The following is a 21331-nucleotide window of genomic DNA, read 5'->3' on the forward strand; positions in this document are numbered from 1 at the left end:
AGAGAAACAAACGACCTACTTTAGAATAAAATATTTTTTCTCGAATATATGGGACGTGTTTTGTCGTATATAGAACTCCTTAGTTGGATCTACTGCATTCCGTTAACTATTGATATCTTACCTAAAACTCGAATCTATTCCCTTATTTCTCGATTAACAATTCATTAAGTCGAGCTGTTATATTGAACTGGTATGGTACTTGCTCTGAAGCTAATATTAAGCTTAGCCTATCACTAATAACCTAATGTCGACTCTTATGAAGATTAAGTTTGTAGCATGCAGAGTTCAATATCATTTCCACCATAGTTCCACAAGTGACCTTACTTAATCACCTCCTGGATTAAGTAAAATGCGTCCGAGTTTCTTGATACATATAATATAGCTTGGTTGTTGTGTATGAGTAAAAAGCTGATCCATTCAAACTTCTGTATACTGTCAAAACACTGTAAATTGAATTGAGATATTTGTAAAGCTAGCTAGTATATTGTTCTTTAGAGATAAAGGAAATTTAGGTATCTTCACTCGTAGTCTTATCATATAGTTCCTTTTCGTGTTATGTTGATTCTTACATGAAAAATTTGGGTTGAAATACGATTTGTCCTGTTGGCTTATGTCCTTCGGGTTTGACATAACCCTGTTGATTTTGATAATATTTCAAGTGTTTGTATTAATATTTCAGCCATTTTTGAATTCACACTATTACGATGTAATTGTAAGTCATCTGAATTAGTTTCTGTAGGAAATTATCAGAAACAAACATTTGCAAGATATTATTTTTGTAAAAGTCAACCAGTTACTGATCATTACATGATGTTGTTCCCATTTCTTTCTTTTTGATTAATCAAATTTCGCACCCGATGAGCATACTGTATGTCAAAATGTATTTAAGCTGTTTTCAATCCTTGTCATGCCTGAATATTCGTTTAAGTCTTGTGAAGTTACAGATGTCATTTTCTATAAGTTACTTTCTGTTTAGTTTTATCACTTCAACAGCGGACAATCGATAATTTAATTATCACACCGACGGATCAAGAAACTCTCCAGCACCAACAGGTGACACCAGGTGATATCACCGTACTATTTAAAATCTATGGCATATATTAAAAAAAAGATATACAGTTGATTGATTGAAGTGTTTAAGATAATACTACGGAGACTGATCATGGTGATAACTAAGATATTACGAATCCTAACGTATCGCCACTTATTTAGAAAAATTTAAATCATGATCTTGTTTATAATTCCTTAACCTCGTCAGTAAAGTTTTGCTTATATTTGCTCTTGATGTTTTCAGTATCTCTTTATTCCTCTCTTTTTTTTACATTTATCTTATTTGTTCCGAATGGATGTTGGCAAGAAAAGTACGGCATTGATAATAATTATTCAGGCTGAGTATTTATATTATTCTTTAGAATTGAATACGTTTACACATTTCCCAAATGGAAGTATTAAACAAGTTTTATAAATTACGAATAGAATGGAATTAAAATAATAATAAATTGAAAAGGAATTTTCTAGGCTACATTGATTGATCATGGTTAATTAGTAGTTGTTGATTTAGTTTATTATAATTAACCAATACCAAGTTAAATTTATCCAACTGCTTTGTTTTGTTTTTGGGTTTTTTGAACAGTTTGATTTATCTTCTTTTCTCTACAACCAATAGATAAACTTAAGATAAAGTTCACTCAAAAATTGAACAGATTAACTCATGGTAATGTAAATGAATGTGGGTATACAGGCTGATAAGCTTCTTGATTTTCACCAAATATGAAAAGAATAAAAGAAAACAATTCAAGTTAAAAGATTACTGGAATATCAATCACAAATTAATTTATATACAAAGATGAGCATATTGTGTGTGTGTGTGTGTGTGTGTGTAAAGACGGTTTCTGCGTTTAAACTAATAAATAGTTAGCTGACGGAAAACAAGTGAAGGAATCAGCACTTATGAAATGACTTTATAATATAATGTCATTATGTATTAGTATGGGTTGAACAAAACTTGCAGGATATAATTCTTTCCACATTTGACTTTTGTTCCATGTTACAGTTTCCTTGATATAATCTCTTGTTTATAAGTTGGTGAATATATGCTATTGTGGATAAATGTAGCCATAGTTGAACTTTATTCAAGTACACTGTACACTATTTACTAATGAAATGAACGTAAATCAAAAGTCAGGTCTTCCAATATTAGTCGGTCTGATTTTAACGGTTTGTCTTTGTGACGAACGAATGCAATAATTCGATTCATTTGAATTTAATAAAGACATATCCATTGTTCCTAAACCATATGACAAAGGTACTGTACTTGTGCATGAAGCTGCTCCGGATGATAAATTTAATGATCCAGAAGGCATTAAATTTCTCATGTTGTTTCGTGCAATTCCATGCTGATGATACTGAGACGAATCAACTACCAGGTGACTAGTATTGTTCATTGAATTATCAAAATTGATGCTGTTTCCTGAAATATAAAAATAATCTGCTATCTGTAAAGTTTGTATCATTTACTATAGTTATCACTGAATGAAAACTAGTGAGCGGCAAAATATTTCGTATAAATTTTAAATGAGCATTGTTCTATAAAAATGTGGATATGTAGCTCTTTATTGATAGAAAGCAACTCCAAACTATTTGTTTTAATCAACTCTTGGGATTTATTTTGACTAATATTTCCTCATGGTCATTAAACTCAATTAGAAAGAGAAGGGGTTTGAGAAAGCATCGGTATTTTAAAGTCAAGATAGACTGGTCCAATCAATAACTCCTTTCGGCCAATTCATTCTCAAAATTGTACGGTGAAAAATATATACCTATTCATCGTAATAATACTTGATGATATGTCTGTTTGCAATAGTGGTAATGATAACACTACTACTATTCATAAAAATAATTTGCTGAATAAGGCAACAGAGATGTAAAATAAACAAAAGTACAAAAATATTATTCTTACTTTGGGACTGAAAATGTCACTCTTAAGAGCTTGGATATTTATCAAGATGGATTAGTAGCAATATTTATGCAAAAGGGTATCGTGTCAACATGAAAACAATTGTTGAGTTAAAATACAATCAGTCATTCCATCACACTTCTATTACATGAATGTTAATTTACAATTAATTTAGAGATAACTAAGTCTTTTTAGTTATTCCCATTCTTGTGAATGAAGATAAATGGTGGAGAAAATTTGTAGTTCAAGATGAGGATTTGGCAGGTGCTATGTTGTCTGAGCTGGATGGTTTAATCATGAAGCTTTTATTGTATTTCTCGATAACATTATCAGCACACAACACTTCATCAAGAAACATCAAGCCGATCACCAAGCTTAAAACAAACAACAGAAATCATCAAACAGATAATTATACTCTATATAGAAAAAATCCTCAAGATCACAAGCAGATTATTTAGACCTCTAGGACGAGGTGTAAAGCAGAAACCTATAACGTCTTCATAATCAAAAGACTAGTACTTGAACGAAGAATATTCTTTTCGATAAATTCTCTTCAGGTTCTACAATTATATATCCAAATTAATAATTCGAAAAATGGCCAGGTTAAGGACAAAGTATATCGTTTAAAGCATGTAAATTTAGGATTGTGATAAACAAAATACAATAAAATTGTTAAGGTTGATATGACTCAGATAGAATGTTAACTTGAATCTGCGTATTTGTTAAGTGAAATTTTAAGATCCATGATCGGAATAAATATGGGTCAAATAGGGTGCGAGAGAATAATAGTGCAATTACAGTTCGACCAAATTACTAAGACGTAATAAGGAGGGGTGAATGAGAAGTGAAGGAATCATGTATAGGGGAGATTAATAATGATGTTTAACTAATAATACGAATAATAATAATCATTATTATGCAGACCAATGAACATAATGACAAAAGGAGACCAACCAAATATCATTTACAAAGTCAGCTACACCAACTCATGGAAATACTATATTAGAAAAAAGATCGATCGCTCTGTCTACGTCTACATGAATATCAGCTAGTGGTTAGAAGCTACAACATAGCTTCTCTCATCTCAATCTAAGTGGGCAACTATGAACATGATTCTGACGAAAAAACGTCGGAGTACTGGAAAGAGGAAATAAAAAGAAATCTAGAAAATTCTTAGAAGTATGATACTCCGGTAACACGTCATTCAAAAGACATATCAAAACTGATTCGATCTATCAACCAATAAAGAAAAGTATAAATAACTCCAACGTCAACGATCAGGTTAGACGTGAAAACAATCAAAATAAGTATATGAACAACGGCCATACACTTATGGACAACAATCAACTGAATTCTATGTCAATAGAACAGGCAGCTCGTCCATTGTGCAGAAATTTTAATAACTTATTTCATAATGAAGTGTCTGCTGATGATAGTGTCGATAAAGAAAATGAAGGCTTAAAAATTAAGTCATCCAGCCTGAAGAACAAAATACTCTAAAAATGAGTAAAATGTTAGTCTGGATGCAGAATATGTACGAATGATCAACGTGACATTTACAAGTTAATTGCCTACTGCTGGACGGATTTATAATACTGTAATATGGGTTCAAATAAGTAGTCTTGAAAGGATATTTCATAGTTGGTCTAATAATGTGAAGACTTTCTAGAAATTAGTTAAGATTTTTAATTCATCTCATAAGTGACTTAACTGAAGTAACTAATACAGATAAACGCATAAATATAATGTTGTTATACCATACAATTGTATGGTTGATTCTGAAATGAACTTGAATAGTTTTGTTAAGCACAATGATAAGTTTCTTTTATTTTTGCATAATAACAAGCATCAAACATAAAAACACCTTGTACAGATTTCATTCATGTGTCCACATATTCGAAAAGACTTATCTTCAAATATTTTTCCAACAAATTAATATTTTCGGTTTAGTTTAATGTAGCTTTAGAGGTTTCATAAATTAAATTACTTTTCACTTTAGATATATTATTGGTTTTTAGTCTAAGAAGTAGGTCTTATATAATATAAGCAATCATCATATTTATGAATTATCTAAAGCAGTACTATTTTTTTCTTTCTAAACGATTACCTACATATCATGTTACATCATGTCCTGATAAGAAATGTCTTTGTTTACTAAGGTATACACTTTCATTAGAGATATTTGTATTTATTCATTTCGAAATATGAGATATTTTCATAATTATAGCTTCTAATATATGTGCTTTTATCTATTATTTTGATGGATGGATGCATGTATAACTGGTTGCTATTCGTGTGTTTGTCGATATCAGTATTGAAATGGATCTAAGTATGGATAAATGACAATTTAAATAAACGTAAAACATAAATTTCTTTTCAAATACATGTTACACTGGAAATTTTCTTGGAGTTATTTTGTTTAATAAAAATAAAGATTGTGTTCAAACGGTTTATGGAGATTAATTTGAACATTCATCAACATTTAAATAGTTTGATAGAAATCAGGAGCTGAGCATATAGAAGATCCATATGCGTCTGTTTCACGTCATTTATTTTTCAAGGACAAGAGTAGAGTACGGTTCGCCAGTAATTTTAATTATGTCCATGCTTTGAAAAATAATGCATATATAAGATGTCGATGTCCGCCTACAACTTGGTTATAAGATGTGGATGACATCTTTGTAATGACCAAACAAGACGGATGAGAAAAAAATTATTGAACCGATAAACAATATATCAGATTGCAATAAATTGATCAAGCAAATAGAATCTGAAAACTACAAAGCAGATTTTCTTGATTATCTGATTGAAAAAATATATAAAACAATGTAATAACTAGTATTCTAAGAGATAACTAGATTATAAGTCATTACATTTCCATTCAAGTAATAAGCTTATTACAGAAACAGAAGATAAACAGACTAAAGTAAATTTAGTCTTATCTACACTTATGGTAACTAATTTACTCTAAAAAGTTTTTGAATAAGATTACTAACAATGAAGAAAATAAACTAGAATATTTACCAAGAGAATGGAGAAATAAAGTAGTCACCCCATACAGTAAGAATACATTGGAAGATCGAGAAAGAATTATAAACATAATCGAAAAGTTTATTTTCGAGTTAGTGACGCTATTAGATTAGGATTAATGAATGTGAAGCGCAAGACGCCAAAAAAAGAAACAATAAAACTGTGTTTATGGAATTAAGTGTCATGAATCCAAAGAGTATATGTAAGAGAAACATCTAGACAGTTGACTCTTAGGATGAAGGAACACAAACAATGAAATATGTCCCCAAATACTCAGTTAAGCTCAGGAAGCTTAAGAATAGATCGACGATAGCACCTCACATATAATAAACCAAGTGTAAGATCAATCTTGAAGGGACAAAATACTTCAAAGATGTTTTGGCCTTTATAAAGAATTAGTGACATCTGAAGCTATATATATATATATATATATATATATATATATATATATATATATATATATATATATATATAAACATACAGATAATTAGAGAACTGATGAACACTTACTTGAGTGTATATTTAATCTTGTAAAAATTAAGTGAATGAACTACGATTCGGCTTTTGCTTTGCCAGCAAGAGATTACAGTGGAAATAACAGATTTGTCAAACCATTCAATAGACCAAATATTACGATTAATCACTATAATAATCATTTTCATTCCATATTAAGATAGAGATAGCGCAGTCACAGTGGTATAAGTGATTGCTTTCCTTAGTAATTCACAACAAAATTGTTTTCACTATATCTGTGTAAATAGTGTGGTTCAGCTTAACATTTTCTACTTATCCATCATAATTCCCACTATCAATAAATTGATGAAACGATTGACTACTGGGCTTGTTTAATTGATTTATATTGATATATTCATTATAAATGTGATGGAACTATACCGAATATCTGATTAGTAATTTTGTCGGTGGCTGATACATTCTTTTGTGAATGATATTATTGTGTGCTAGTAAGTTAAATAAAGCCTCTTTAAGGGAACGGAGATTAGGATGCAACTGTTTAATATCCACTTATTAAGTGGAGATATATTGTTGTAGGTATAATTACCTAGGTTTGACTTGATAATTTCGAATAAACTGAGCATTGGGTAGATTGTTATAAATAAATAATATATTTGTAATATACCAATGAGTAGAAAAAATAGATTTTCTGACGTTTCGTGACTTGGTGTAAGTCACTTCTTCAGAGAATAAATAACCAAATTAAAATTAATCCAAGTTTGAATTGTACAACGGACTATTTATATATTGTAGTTCATGATGGATAAAATCTATTGATTATAAAGTAGTAAACATTTGTCACTTAACCGATTGAAGCGCCATTCAAAAATACCATATTCATTAACAAGTAATTAGAAACATCACACAAAAAGCCTTGAACGTCTTCATATGTTAACTCCTGAAAATATCCAGTCATATTTTTCTTGGTACTCAAACATATATCACTGTTGATTACAGTTATAGTATTTTTGAAATGGTGGAGAACATCTACACTTGAGGTGGATGCTTTTGTTTGTGTTGTGTTCTCTGAGACTAGTAATTTAGTTGTGAAACTGTCATTAGTCTTCTAGACAGACTCATTAGAGGATGCTTATTGTTCTGCAACTAAGGCATTTAGCTCAGATAGCACCACACAATCAAGAAAAGTCAAATTGTCCTAGTGGGGCTGATTATTTCACGATTACTTATATTATACAACAAGCAATTTAAGTGAAATATTTGAATGAAATCAACAAACTTATCGATGTGCATAATATGTTTATCAACGTACATAGCTTGGGTACAAGTATGACAGTATGACACTACAGTATGTGTTAAATCTATATTAACAGTTTCCAGTCCAGTATCAACAACATAAAACATTAACATAGTTTACTGATATAAATTATAAAACTCTCAAATTAGTAGAATTTACTTTATGCGTTAAGAGGTAAGAAATTGAGTTGAACCTGAACAGAATACCATTTCCAAATTGTTAGGAATGTTTAATAGTCTTCATGATATTCAAGAAACTGTTCAAAAGTAAAACTTTCAGTAGAGAAAAGATACTAATAACTGGAGAAACTTTATTTTGTAAAAGAAAGACAGTAAAAAATAGTCTCATAGAGCCTTTCTCCTTTTTAGAAAGTGTTAAGTATGAGTAACTAGAGACTGTCCAAGGAACATTTGTCTGTGAATATTTGGTAATGAAAGTCCATGCAACTTATTACCTATAGGAAAAATAGCCTAAGTTTGGCAGGGCCTATACATCTTTCCAATAAAAATTATTTTCCTATCAAGTATGGAAAATATCTCGTCAAACAATGGCCTATTTTTGACCTTTACACTTAAATGGGTTCATATGAAACCAAACGATTGATGTGATAAAGGAATCGAATGAAACAAATAGTGATCATTTACATTAAGTTTACAATAGTGAAATTGTTCTTTCCTGTATATTTCAGACAAATTCATCAAGAAGATACAGACAACGTTTATACAACAAAGTAGAATAAGTGATATTTATTTTATATCAGCATAAAAACAAGATTAATTTGACTACTACTAATGAAGCTCTTTTATTACTATTGGTTTTATGTTGTCTAGACATAAACACCTCATTGGATATTGAATAAAAACCATTTAACATATTGTATAGGTATAACTTATCTTAATCAGTCTAGTTGATGGGTAATTAGTTTTCAGGATAAGAAAATAACACTGGAATTGTAGGATTCATGTGGTTTGATTCTACTGTCAGAAGAGCTGTTTAAAGTAACATATTCATATCGGTTATGGTTATGAGTCGATTGACGTTTTCGATAGAAGACAGGAAAATCTTCACTTTGTAGTTTAGACATCAAGGAAAATCCTTCAATACTTAGAATTATACATATTAGATGTCATTAAAACCGACATCGAGTGCAATCGGATAAAATATTAGAATAACTATTCGATGAGCTTATGTACTAAAATAGATTAAATAGTTCATTTTAATACATCATACAAGATTAAACTCAGTACCTTCAGAACCGACTGGAAGCACTCTACCAGAAAACCAGTACAAATCCAATGAAAAGATTTTTAATAGTCAACTGTGTTGTGTAACAATAACCTTTAGTCGAATATGAAATCTATCCCACTCTCGACATAACTAAACTCCCTTGGCAACTGGGTCTTCATTGAACCTTACAAGCTAATCTTCAAACTAGTCATTGAGTAAAATGTACATTATCAAGGTAGAGGATCTATAAAAACCGTTCTATTAGAAGTTAGTTTTCATGAAAAACCGATTATGACTGCTCGTTAATGGAATACGAACAATGATTAAAGGTCTGAAGAATTATGCACAGCAATAAATAGAAATAAGCAAAATGAACTATAGGACTTGTGAGTGTTCCTAGTATAGGTATTGTACGTGTTCCCAATGTCACTAACTGACAAAAGCTATATATCCTTAAAGAAGCCAGTAAAATTTAAATTAAATTTTGGAGAGATTACCTTGTGAACTAAACCGAATAACTATGCGTAATTGAAATCAAACGACTGTTTAGAAAGTTATTGTTTAAGTCGAACAAGTTATGATGCTAGTGAACTGTGTTTTCTTTGTTCAAGATCCGACAATTTCAAATAATATGCAAAAAGATAAAAGTCACTTCTGTACATTCTTAATGGAACTATGAAATTACTGTTTCTTATTAGCTTGCGTCCTCAAAGATTTGACCAGGCGAGGACTTCGTTTACATATTCTAACAATTATATTTAATGAGTAATTTCTAGGAAAGTCTCATCCATAAATAGGATCACAATAAAGTTTTCAGAAAAGTTACAGTAATTTCACAAAACAATATGGTTACTCAAAAAAATTTATCCAGTCTGAAACATCAAGAGGCGTTATCTAAAATTCTTCAGTATATTTAATTAGCCTTAAAGTTACGGTATGGTAACCTTGAACATGGAATTCTTACAAAGGCACGTCGTTTTAGTTAGTAATTATTCATTTTAACTTTTCCAGTCACATTATGGCCTGTTTATTTTCATAGAACAGTGAAAAAGTAGCCTACTTGTTTTATTACATCAAGTAAACAGATTGCTGTTTTTTATTGATTTTACTCATCCAATAACCATAAATAGTTTGTTGTAAATACATGCAAAATGGACTTTTGGTTTAATAAATAAATAAATCCGAAGCTTGTAACTTTTATAGCTATTACCTACCTACATTTTCATTGATTAAAAAAAGAGGGAGGAGAACGACAAACAGCCAGGAAAATGAAACAGTTTCTTTATTTTATAGATCGATGATAATGACTGTTGTCTACCGAAAAACACTCATTAGGAAAAACCAAAGAAGCATTAAAAGTTTCAAATACAAAAAAAAGGAATCCAATACATTTGTTGTACTAAATATAAACGAGCATATACACACACATCCTAAAAAGCAATGTATTTTTTTATAATGTGTTCGAAAAAATTACACAGTTTACTAAGTAATTTGCTAAACAGTGTAGTTACATATAGTTTCTACCAGCTGGTGCATACAGTAAACGTATCAGTAAATTTGTCAAGTGTACATCTAATTGAATAGTATATTAGAATCTAAAAGTAGGGTGAATTTTCAATGTTTTCATTGATATGCAAGGGACGTTTACGAATAAGTCATTTCAGGGAAAGCCTTATTTACCTAAAGTAAAACACCCACTATCGGTTAGCTCTGTTATGGTTAGGGAATAAGATAACCATATTCCCTCATGAGAACATCTTTGAGGTCTGAGAATTGTTAGGATATACTGTGAACCTCCTACAGAACTCTCTTTGAATACGTAAATGTTATCTGAAAAAAGATCTGTGTACTTTGAACTGTGAGTTTTAAGCCAACGAAAATGTCTCCAGTTCAACATTTTTCACACAGAGTGGAAAGAGTAAAGCACTAACATATTTATTGAAACCAGTACATTTTATTGCCTAGTTTGAAGTTTCACATTTTGTCGGTTCATGTTTTACGTTTCATTATCAGAGAAACACTTTATAGTGTCGATAAGGTAAAGTTTTAAACACAAATAGTGATCAAATGTCGAAAGCAAATAACTTGGAAGTACGTTTTATTTACTCTAATATAATTATATTACATAAACACCGTATAGTCTAAACTTTTATCCGTGGATCCTACTGTACTTTGCTTCTCTTGGTAAGTTTAAGAAAAGACTTAGAATACTGTTCAGATAGTCAAATATCCTCCCAGTTCTGTATTAAATTTCAAAACGTTGAAATGGCTGTACAATCTATAGCACTATATGTTTGGGTGATTCATCAATTAAAAGTTGTTGGTGTTATTCGATATTGTTTTTCTTAATTTAACATATTAAATGTATTAGCATAACAGACATAAGGAAATAATTACTTCGGGCACAACTCTTCCTCTTTCTATGAAAATTTTATGGTGATGCGTAATATATAAAGATGTACTTGAATGTTAATTTAATCATAATCCAGTCAGTTATATAGCGGAAAGACAAGAACATTCTTGCAGACTAATACTTACTGTAATCGAGATCACTAGTAAGGAGTGAAGACGCGGGTTAGCATCTTTTAGCACTTAAGATTCGAAATCGCTTGAATCGCAATACATTCCTATTAATAGCTGTTATAGTTAATAGGAGAAATTGACTTACCAAACGTGGGAAAAAAGTCTCTCTTCAAAAGAAGCTATTAAAGCTGGATCAACTAGACTGGTCGTAAATTGCTGTGGAGTTTGAGTGTCGATCTGTCGGTAACTCAGTAATAAGGGTGATATAAGCTATATTTGCTGAAAGTTTTGTGTTTACTCATTAGATTTATTATCGTAATGTAAATATGGTCAAGTCGATTTACATGTGTGGTGATGAACTCATAATTTTCATTCTCTTGGGAAATTTGAAACAATGAAAATGGGAATCTCTTCATTTTGGAAGACAGATAGTTGAACAACTTCGGCTAACGAAAAGTAGATGTTTCGTTAATAAATGTAGTAAAAATCTCCTTTGTTACTTCCATCATGAAGAATCTTTTTCAAAGAATTAAAATGAAGTAGATTGGAAAATTGATACCATCTCATTCCAAACATTAGCGAATTCCATTATAAATATATTTCTTCTAAGATTGCCACAAATTTCCTGAGGATTAGGTGTTTTGGGTCAGAAAAAATATTACTAAACACAATAAGAAAACAGTAACGTCTCGAAAAAATTTAAGTTCGCTTTTTCTTATAAGTGAATCAAGCATCAGTTTAATTGTACTTAAATTATTTTGAATATACTCCTTAAATTTGTGAGCAAATATAGTACATTCACTTGGTATTGTTTTGCTTGAATCTTCCTATTGATGTTTAAGACTGCAATTGATCAGTCTATTATTGGCATATGTGCCAATGTACATGTTTATACTTTGTCTGTAAGGTAAATATTTTTTCCAAAGAATCGACCACAGAAAGCTGACGCTGATTTACGTTAACTATTTTACTTTAAGAATGAAACCAGTAAAATAAAACAAAAACCAACATTTATCCAAAGAAACAATAACGTGATTCGTCACCTCATTTTTATTATTTCACTAATCAGTTAGCACGTAAGTATTATTACACATATGTTTAAGTAAGGAAGCACTCATTTGCGCATATGTGTCCTAGCTACCGGTCACTGAACATCTGTTTAGAATACCAAAGTGTTTCTAGGTATTTTACGTCTCCTCAAAAGAAAACTAATAAAAATAAGTTAATTGAACAACAGAAAACACGATTGATAACTGCAGAAAAATCATCATCATCATCATCAACATAAAAGTAATATGCTACATATATCTTTATTTTTTTATCCAAAATATAAAAAAAGATTTCCCAAATGTTTTATTTCGATAATTACGCTTCAATGTACAACGAAATTTAGATAACCAGGTGAATATCTATGATAAGATAAATTACATTTAATGTTGCAGGTGGATGATAAATTTCTTCAATCATAATAAACAAAATACAATTATCCACTATTGTAGTTTCATTTAAACTTTTAAATAAAAATAAACCGAACAAACAATACGAATGACATCCGAGGACAAGATGTCGAGATTTCCAATAAATCAAATTATACTAAATTAGAACTAATTTCTAACAGCAATCATATGCATCAAAATTATAGTTTATTTATGAAACAGAATTTTTCGAAAGATAATGTGTAGGCATAATATGCTATCGTTCATATTTGGTTGGTGTCAATATGGGTGAACATTAGAAATAAATAGGATTATTAATAATCGTAATAACTAGTTGTAGGGATTTCAATGATAATTTGGTAGGATAAATAATTGGAGTTTTGCCGAAATAACTTCAAATACGTTAGTGATCTTAGGAAATATATCACATGGTAGTACACTTTCTACTATGTTCTTATTTGTGATGCATATATATATACCTTTGGTTGAGAATATTCAGGCTTTATAATCTGTTAAATCGTTTGATCTAGTGGGACTGATTACTACACAGGAAAACAACTTAGGTTACGTAGAGACATCATCTGTTATTTCGGAAGTATGCTGCCACTACTACTACTACTACTACTACTGCATTTGACTAGCTTATACTCATAGGTGATAAGTTGGGAAAGTGTAGAAGGAATCTACAACAACATGCAACATTTAGGCAAGTTCTTCCATAATCAAGTAATACAGTGACCGTTTATGAGTTAATGTTTTGCTATAATTTATGTTGTTTTGAAGCGACTGGCTCCGAAAAGGGATAAATCTAGATCACACATCAGTAGCTGAATGGTAAACAACTTCACATTCAGCAGTCCTTAGTAAAAATTGAGTTCTACAAATGAATTTTAAAAAGCAGAAACGCAGAGAAAAATTTACTCATTAATGAAAAATAAAGATTGTGATATTATTAATTTGTAAGTGACCAATTATTACAAAATTCCATTTTCGTCCAATTATATTGTTTATTCGAATTAAAAATCAGGTCAATCCTAACATTTTGGTTAAATAATCATGAAAGTCACCAACTTTGGTGTGGGTTACATACTCTATTTTAAACATTGAAATTCTGTACCCCGACTAAATACAATTCACTTCCAGGTTTAACATTAAAAGGAAAGAAAAACTGAAAAGAAGAAATCGAGTGAATATTTTAGTATCAAAATAACATAATGCTCTGAGTTTTTGTAAATAGTGAAAAGTTTCTGTCAGAAACTCTCTTGCATCAATGATACAGATTTCTTTTTAACTAAATGTCCATACTCTAACGAATACCTTACCACGTGCACATCACTTTTTACGAGGTAGCATACGCGTCTGTGAATATGTAAATTATCTGCTTAAAAAGGTTGACTATGTGTGTAATATCCAGCATTTTCTCGTTCATTTAGTCAGTGAATTGTACCTATAACAGTATATTTTCTACTGATAACTTCATTCCAAGCTCTAACTTTATTTACCTTTTTCATACAGTATATATATATATATATATATATATATATATATATATATATATATAACTACAGACGATTAATATCAAGTCCTCATTGAAAATTGCACTATCATGCAACACTGACATAGACAGAAAAATGGTTGAAAATACTAGATATCTCATTTTTGTTGAACACTGAAAAAATGGTGGTTATCCTCACACCATGTTATTGAGTATTATAAATTGTGATGCCTGGCCATTTTTCTCAACATAACTATTACTCATTGACTTAGACAACACGTAAATTATCTAGCTCTTGGTTACTCGACAAAAAATAGAATTAATAAACCGTTGATCCCAATTTTGAAATTCTTACCTGGATGCTGACTATTTATTCCACATCCTCCTCTTGAATAGCAACAGGTTGAATTCATAGGTTGTGCTTTTTGGTCAACTTGAGACATATTATTATTATTCCCAGTGGCAACACCGGCAACAGCATCCTCACAAATATGATGATGGTAATTCAAATCATGTTTAGATAAATCTTTCTTTTTGCCTGTCATACATTTTATCCATGTTTCTGATGATTTCCGGTTACACCATACCCACATACCTGAAGTGATACCGACAACTAATGACATGAAAATTTGTAGCATATTAGCTTCAACTGATGGGAAGTGATTATCACTAACGCATTGGGTGACCAAAGACCAATTTGTACCGTATTCCGTCAAACAGTTTGTTTGTTTCGCCAGTTTATCTAGTGTTTTCATCCATTTTGGGTAATTAATATAATTGTAAATATTCACACCAATAACACAGGCCTTTGGTAAAACATATAACATAGAAAATATGGCTATTTTTATCATCAATTTATCTAAACGTCGTATATTCCCATTATTGAGAGGAATGACTGGACTAGTTAGCGTTATTGGTTGTAGTGGTGTTGCTGATGTTGCTAATGTTGCTGTAACGTTTCTTTTAAACTGTGAGTTATAACAGTTTGCTAGTCCTGTTTTCGTGTTGGCAACAGGCATGAGACTTTTAACATGTTGTTTCAAGTTTGATCGAAGAGAAATCAAAGAATGGAAACCTACCAATAAAAATAAAATACCCAACAACAGGTAGATAACTTGTGGCAATAATATAAATGCAAGTAAACTTGTTGAATTTTGATAACCAACATTGCACAACCCAGTTAACTCATCTGCATCAATGCGGTGCATGATTAGTATGATAATAGTCTTTAATGCGGGAACTGCCCAAGCGAGCATATGTAAGATACTACTGATAGCTTCTATGCCTTCACATCCCCACTTACATGAAGCCGATAAGAACCATGAGATAGCTAACATAACCCACCATAAATAACTAGCTTGACTAAAATAAAACAGGATAAGAAATACGATAGTACACCATGTACCTTCATGTCCAGAAGTTATCAAGAAAGTAATATTAACCTTCGACTGGGCCACACTTGTAAGAAGTTTCTTCGCTCCTTCTTGTGATACTCCGCTGGGTAATAATGATGATGAAATAGTTTCAACTTTGTTTCTACAAGCCACCGAATCACGTCCAATTAGAGCGTGTAAAATGAACCCAGTAGAATAAAAAAAGTAACAAACTGATATATAAATAATCGGTCTCTCTGGATAAGCGAAACGTGAACGGCTTAGAGTAAATGTAATCATTGTCATTGCGCATGATGCTAAACAAAGTATGGCCCAAACTAACATCCAAACATTGGCAAAACGTTTTTCAATTGGTTTGTAAAACAAATGAGCGTTGCACCGACGGGCGCATGTAATATTATCATGCGCCTGTTCGGAATATAAAAGGATTTCAACAACATAACACTTTGAGGCTTGTAGTTTGGCTCTATGAAGTATATGATGCTTCATCAATCCAGACTGATTATTATCTATAAGAGATATCTTCCCATGATTGTTATCTGTCTGGTTAGTCTGGGCACCTGTCAATTGTTGATTTTGTGCATTTTGATGAGCTAGAAATTCACCAAAATCTGGTAGCAAGTTAGCAATGGCTCCATGAGCTTCAGATGGAATTCCTTGACTTATAATTTCCCCTTGTTTATCTAAATCATAATTTTGTGGTTGTATACACATTCCGGACTCGGAGGGTAATGATTTACAATTCAATTCAATTGGCCAAGGGAAGCTAAAACTTTTCATAATTGGTTCACATTTTGACTGAACATAACGACATAAATTTTGACATGGTTGTAAGGCAGCTGGTGGATTCAAAGCTGGAGTACACATTGGAAAATAAATCGTACATAGGAAAAATTTCAAATACTGTGAACATCCAACATTGATTAAGGAACGGTAGTCATTCATGCGTTTTGCGGCCTCTTCTTGTGTTGTTAAACCCACTGAATTAGGCAACGAGGTATGTGTGTAATGAAGGCCATGACAAACAGATTCATGAATTGGAACACAGTGACTCACATCATCTACACCTTCTTCAGCTTCTCCATGTTGTTCACCTACCCTTTCGTTTGAATAAACTTCACTTGGTATATTTCCATTTTGATTAGATTCAATTAGACTTTTCAAATGATCGGACACTTCGATTTCTTTTGAGTTAATGGGAAACATAATCGGCACAACATCCCTTAACCTTCTTGTGATAACTTGTCGAGGTAAGTATTTCTCATTGAAATTAATATCTTCATTAATTCGGTCATAAAAATATAAGTTTGAACTTTTAGTAAAATAGTTTTGCGTTTTATGGTTTGTATAAGCAGTATCAGCATAGAACTGAGTTAAAATAATCGTTACAGTATTAATAATATTGAATAGGCTAATTTTTTTATGTAAATGCATTCTTAAAATTTGTATCCACAAGAGACAATCTATGCAAACTATCAGAATAAAGGAACGGAATTGTATAATTTTGTACAAATTACTTCATCTTAAAAACAAATATACTGACGGATGAGCATATTATTATTTGCTTGGAAATGTATTCTTCTTGACATTATGTTAAAAAGTCATTTGAGATCTGTGAATTAACTTTCGTTCAATGTAGTGCATAAATAAAAAAGAAAACAAGATTTGTGCATGAAAGCACCGACAATAAGAACACATGAAATTGTAATTCAGTGTACAGATTTGTCTTTTCATCATTTAATCCTGATTGGTTACAAACAATCAGCCTATCCTGTAATTAATATTATTTACCTTGTGAATAAAGAGGTGAATTGAAGGAAAATGTGTGGTTAGCTCAATGTCGTTAACTGAAATACTAAGCTAATATACTTAATTATTGTCAAAAATAACTCAACAAGCATTATGTACACAACAAACTGACTATAACTACAGGCCAAAGTATGCAATGAACTGTAAACACTTAAATTTCAGAAATTGTTGAGTGCGATGGCTGGTTATTTCTCCTCACATATTGATGTATTTGCAGTTGTTTTATAAATGTAATGGAGTTAATAACAATGAGTTTAGCCTGTACATGAAAATGTATTACTATCTTTATGTTTCCTTCAAATCATAAAAATAATATAGGCGTGTTTATAACGCCTTATCTTTTGAATGAAATTTCTGACAGTTTAAAATGAATTATACGGTTTTATTGTAGTTTATGCGTAGGATTGAAACAAAAACCCAGAGATTACTAACTTGAGGTCACTTTTTTGCCTACAATGGATAATACTGTACATATTTTTTCAATAGATTCCCTTATAAATTAATTCAATTGTTGTGATAAGTTTGTTCAAAGAAGGTGCTATTTAAAAAATTGTTAGTTCCTAATACAACCACTATATTTTACGCAAGAGCTATAGTTGTACTCCTTTAGGGATTATCTGAAGAAAGGTTTGTAAATCGTTGGTAATAAATAATAAAGTGATATTGTTTTGACATTTTAAGTATGATAAATAAATAATTGTAAAAAATCCACCGGTTTTTCTTTAAATTTTCATACACTTTTCATTTTCATCTATATGCTTTCATAAAAGGTCAAGTATAGAGAAAATAAAGTTCATGTACATGTACTTCGCTTTGCATACAAGTGGTGTAACTAACAATTTACAGCTAATAATGAACAAAAAAGTATCTCATAAACAATAAATATCGTATACTTGTGTGATGTAGTGTGGTTTAATGTTATTTGCTTACAATACTCGATATAATGATTTATAATGGTATGTAGTTGTAGTGGAATAACCTCAGTAATGAATAAGTTAGGTTTTTACAGAATCATGTTTCAAAGGTCATAATATAATTTATTGCTTGTAAGTAACCTTTGAATGTTCTAAATCGATATTATTAAAACAAAAATTATTGTCTTTTGCAACTGATTCCCAAGTTTTAAACTTTGTGTTATTAATTATGAGCACATAGTTCATTATCGCGTCAAAATATGAGTTTCGTGTTTAAATCCTTTGATATTACCTCCAATCGTGTTTGATATAATCTGTTATTTGGTTCAACCAGTAATGGAAATTCTTAATTGTTTGAACCATTTAAAAGACAGATTGGAGGTTGAATTGACCAGATGAAAAGAAGTATATTAGAAATGAGCATAGTTAGTCACCAATCCAAACTCAAACTTGCACTTGATTCACTATGCAGCCTTACCACAGCCTGCACTTCAATAAGTTTTAACTAGTTTAGGTAGTTTATCATATTCTATCGTAAGTTGTGCTATCCATTTTGGATCTAGCTGTACCGGTTATGGTGAAAATTCAGTTATATAACCTAAATCTGTTAAATGTAGTATATGAGTTGTAACGCTGCTAATAATTAACTACTCGTTTCGCAGACATATTGATACGTTTGAGACCACTAAAAGCACTCTTTACTGTCATTAGTTTGATGGATAATTTGCTTACCAAATACCAGCTAGGTTTTCCATAAGATCTGAATGATACTAAAAATCACTTTCTAAATGAAAGTTAAACGACATGAATATTAGATTACGGACGAAATATAGAATCAACTTTAGATACAAAGTATTTTTAATTCCAGTGTTTGGTTGATAGATTACGAGGACTAAACATTCAGCACCTCTTTGAGGATCTAATAGTTGTGCAGAAATCTTTTTTATGACCAACTGTTCTATGAAACTTAAAGTTATTCTACTTGAAAGTAGACATGTAGTGAATGAGAACACAAGTAGTGACAATCGAATGTAGTTGAAAACAAACTTACAAAACATCTTAGTAAAATCTGAGAACCATACAGAAAATACTTGATTTGCAAAATATCAATCAATTGTTTCAAAATTGACTGTTACTTCACAACAACCATTCACTGTTCTTGTTCTCTTTTCTTAGATCTTCCTAACCTTCTGCTGCCAGGTATTCCACTTTCGATTGATGATACATACTACTGATATCTCTCGGCATCAGTAGCTCACACCACAAGCATTCTAGAAAAATACTTATTTGTTCTCCTAGTATTGAGTAACAATAAAAATGTAAACTAGATACACACCACAAATCCTATCTAAGTTGTGGAATATCTGGTTCACCTCACGAGTTAGTTAAGTACTTTTGGTTGTGAGTAGTATTATAATGAAAAATAATTTATCGCAAAATATTTCCATTTCGAAAGGTTTCAGCAACCATATCATTTTCCCTTTATTCTAAAATGAATTCATATGATTTTGGTTAGATTTTATATTGAGCACTGTCAAATTTACGGGGAGCGACTTTGAATGATTTACATAGTGTGACTGCAGTTAAACAAAGAAGTTATGTGAGTATATGATTCAATTTGTCTCATATTTAACTACCTTTATCTAATCAATTCAAGAGTAAACATATTTAGAAATTAAATCCACATAATAGTTTACATTATTGAATATAATCACCTTATCATTACTTCCATCTCAATTTTACTGATAACTCAAACGAATCTAGGAAGTAAGGGCTTAGAGTGCATTTGAAGGACCTGAATATCAATAGAATATTATGAAAGCTCCTTTGAAATCGATAGTAATTAATCTTATTAATATAGCTCAGTTTGTACAGCAATTACAACAACCTTTTCGATCCCATATTGTTTTTCTAAAAACTGAGTATAAACGTCTTTTTCTGATCATTAAATATAAAGACCTAATTCGAACAACATTCAGACATAACTAGTATGTTATTTATGTGATAAATTTACTGAAATTATAAACAAAACTTCATTTCGAAAATGGATTAACATGTCATTTATATGAAAATGTAAATAATAAACATATCGTGCTAAAATTAGGTCAAACATTTGCTGATGCAACTGATACACATATGTGTGCTTATCTTTGCTTATTTCACTAGAATTCAAAATATATCACCATTAGTCAGGACAAAAATGACTGTGAACACTAAAATATATATACATTGGAAAGATAATTGGCGCCTTATGACAGATTGATATCTACATTATCCGTCTAGACAAACATTATCTACACCTGTGATATTAATTTTCTTACTAAAATTATTTGCGGTTTTTTTAAAATAAGTTAGGTCATCTAAAAAAATTACACAAAAAGTCACAAATTTCATGAGCGATAAATTCAGTTATTTTGATATAAAGCCTGTAGACAAGTCTATGAACAAACAGTCAGATAATTATCAAATAAACGGATATAATTAAACAAGTTCTCAAAATGTTATATATTTACTTGAGTGGATACTTTACTTTGAATGAATCTTTCGTTACAACTGTTGCTCAGAGCAATACTTTAACTAAGTTCACCATAACAATTTCTGGCCTAAATTCATGATATACTTGGTCAGTGTTACTGAGCACCCCTATGCAAAACTCGCAAATCCAAGGTTAGTGTGCATCATGTTTGTGTTCGTTAGTGTGATGTAACAGAACGGATTTATATGATAATAGGAACGAATGTGTACTGATACAATACTGATCGACAAGCGATATGATGAA

The 21331-nt window shown here is 30.8% G+C and overlaps 1 protein-coding gene across 2 annotated transcripts; it reads right to left on the reverse strand.

Moving 5' to 3' along the window:
* Positions 1–1279: 1279 nt before the first annotated feature.
* FZD10_1 (Frizzled-10) lies at positions 1280–17515 on the reverse strand (the record flags this gene model as incomplete). Of its 2 annotated transcripts, XM_051210986.1 has the most annotated exons (3): positions 15841–17515; positions 14791–15510; positions 1280–2470 (listed from the first exon to the last, which is right to left on the reverse strand). In XM_051210986.1, exons 1-3 carry the CDS (start codon positions 17261–17263, stop codon positions 2175–2177), a joined length of 2439 nt encoding a protein of 812 aa, XP_051071013.1. In that variant the 5' UTR covers positions 17264–17515. The 2 variants fall into 2 exon arrangements, with proteins under 2 accessions (XP_051071013.1, XP_012797435.2); XM_012941981.3 differs by having other exon boundaries at positions 2175–2470; positions 14791–17515.
* Positions 17516–21331: the final 3816 nt, after the last annotated feature.

The sequence above is a fragment of the Schistosoma haematobium genome, chromosome ZW (genome assembly GCF_000699445.3).
Source record: "Schistosoma haematobium chromosome ZW, whole genome shotgun sequence".
NCBI classification, from domain to species: Eukaryota; Metazoa; Platyhelminthes; class Trematoda; order Strigeidida; family Schistosomatidae; genus Schistosoma; species Schistosoma haematobium.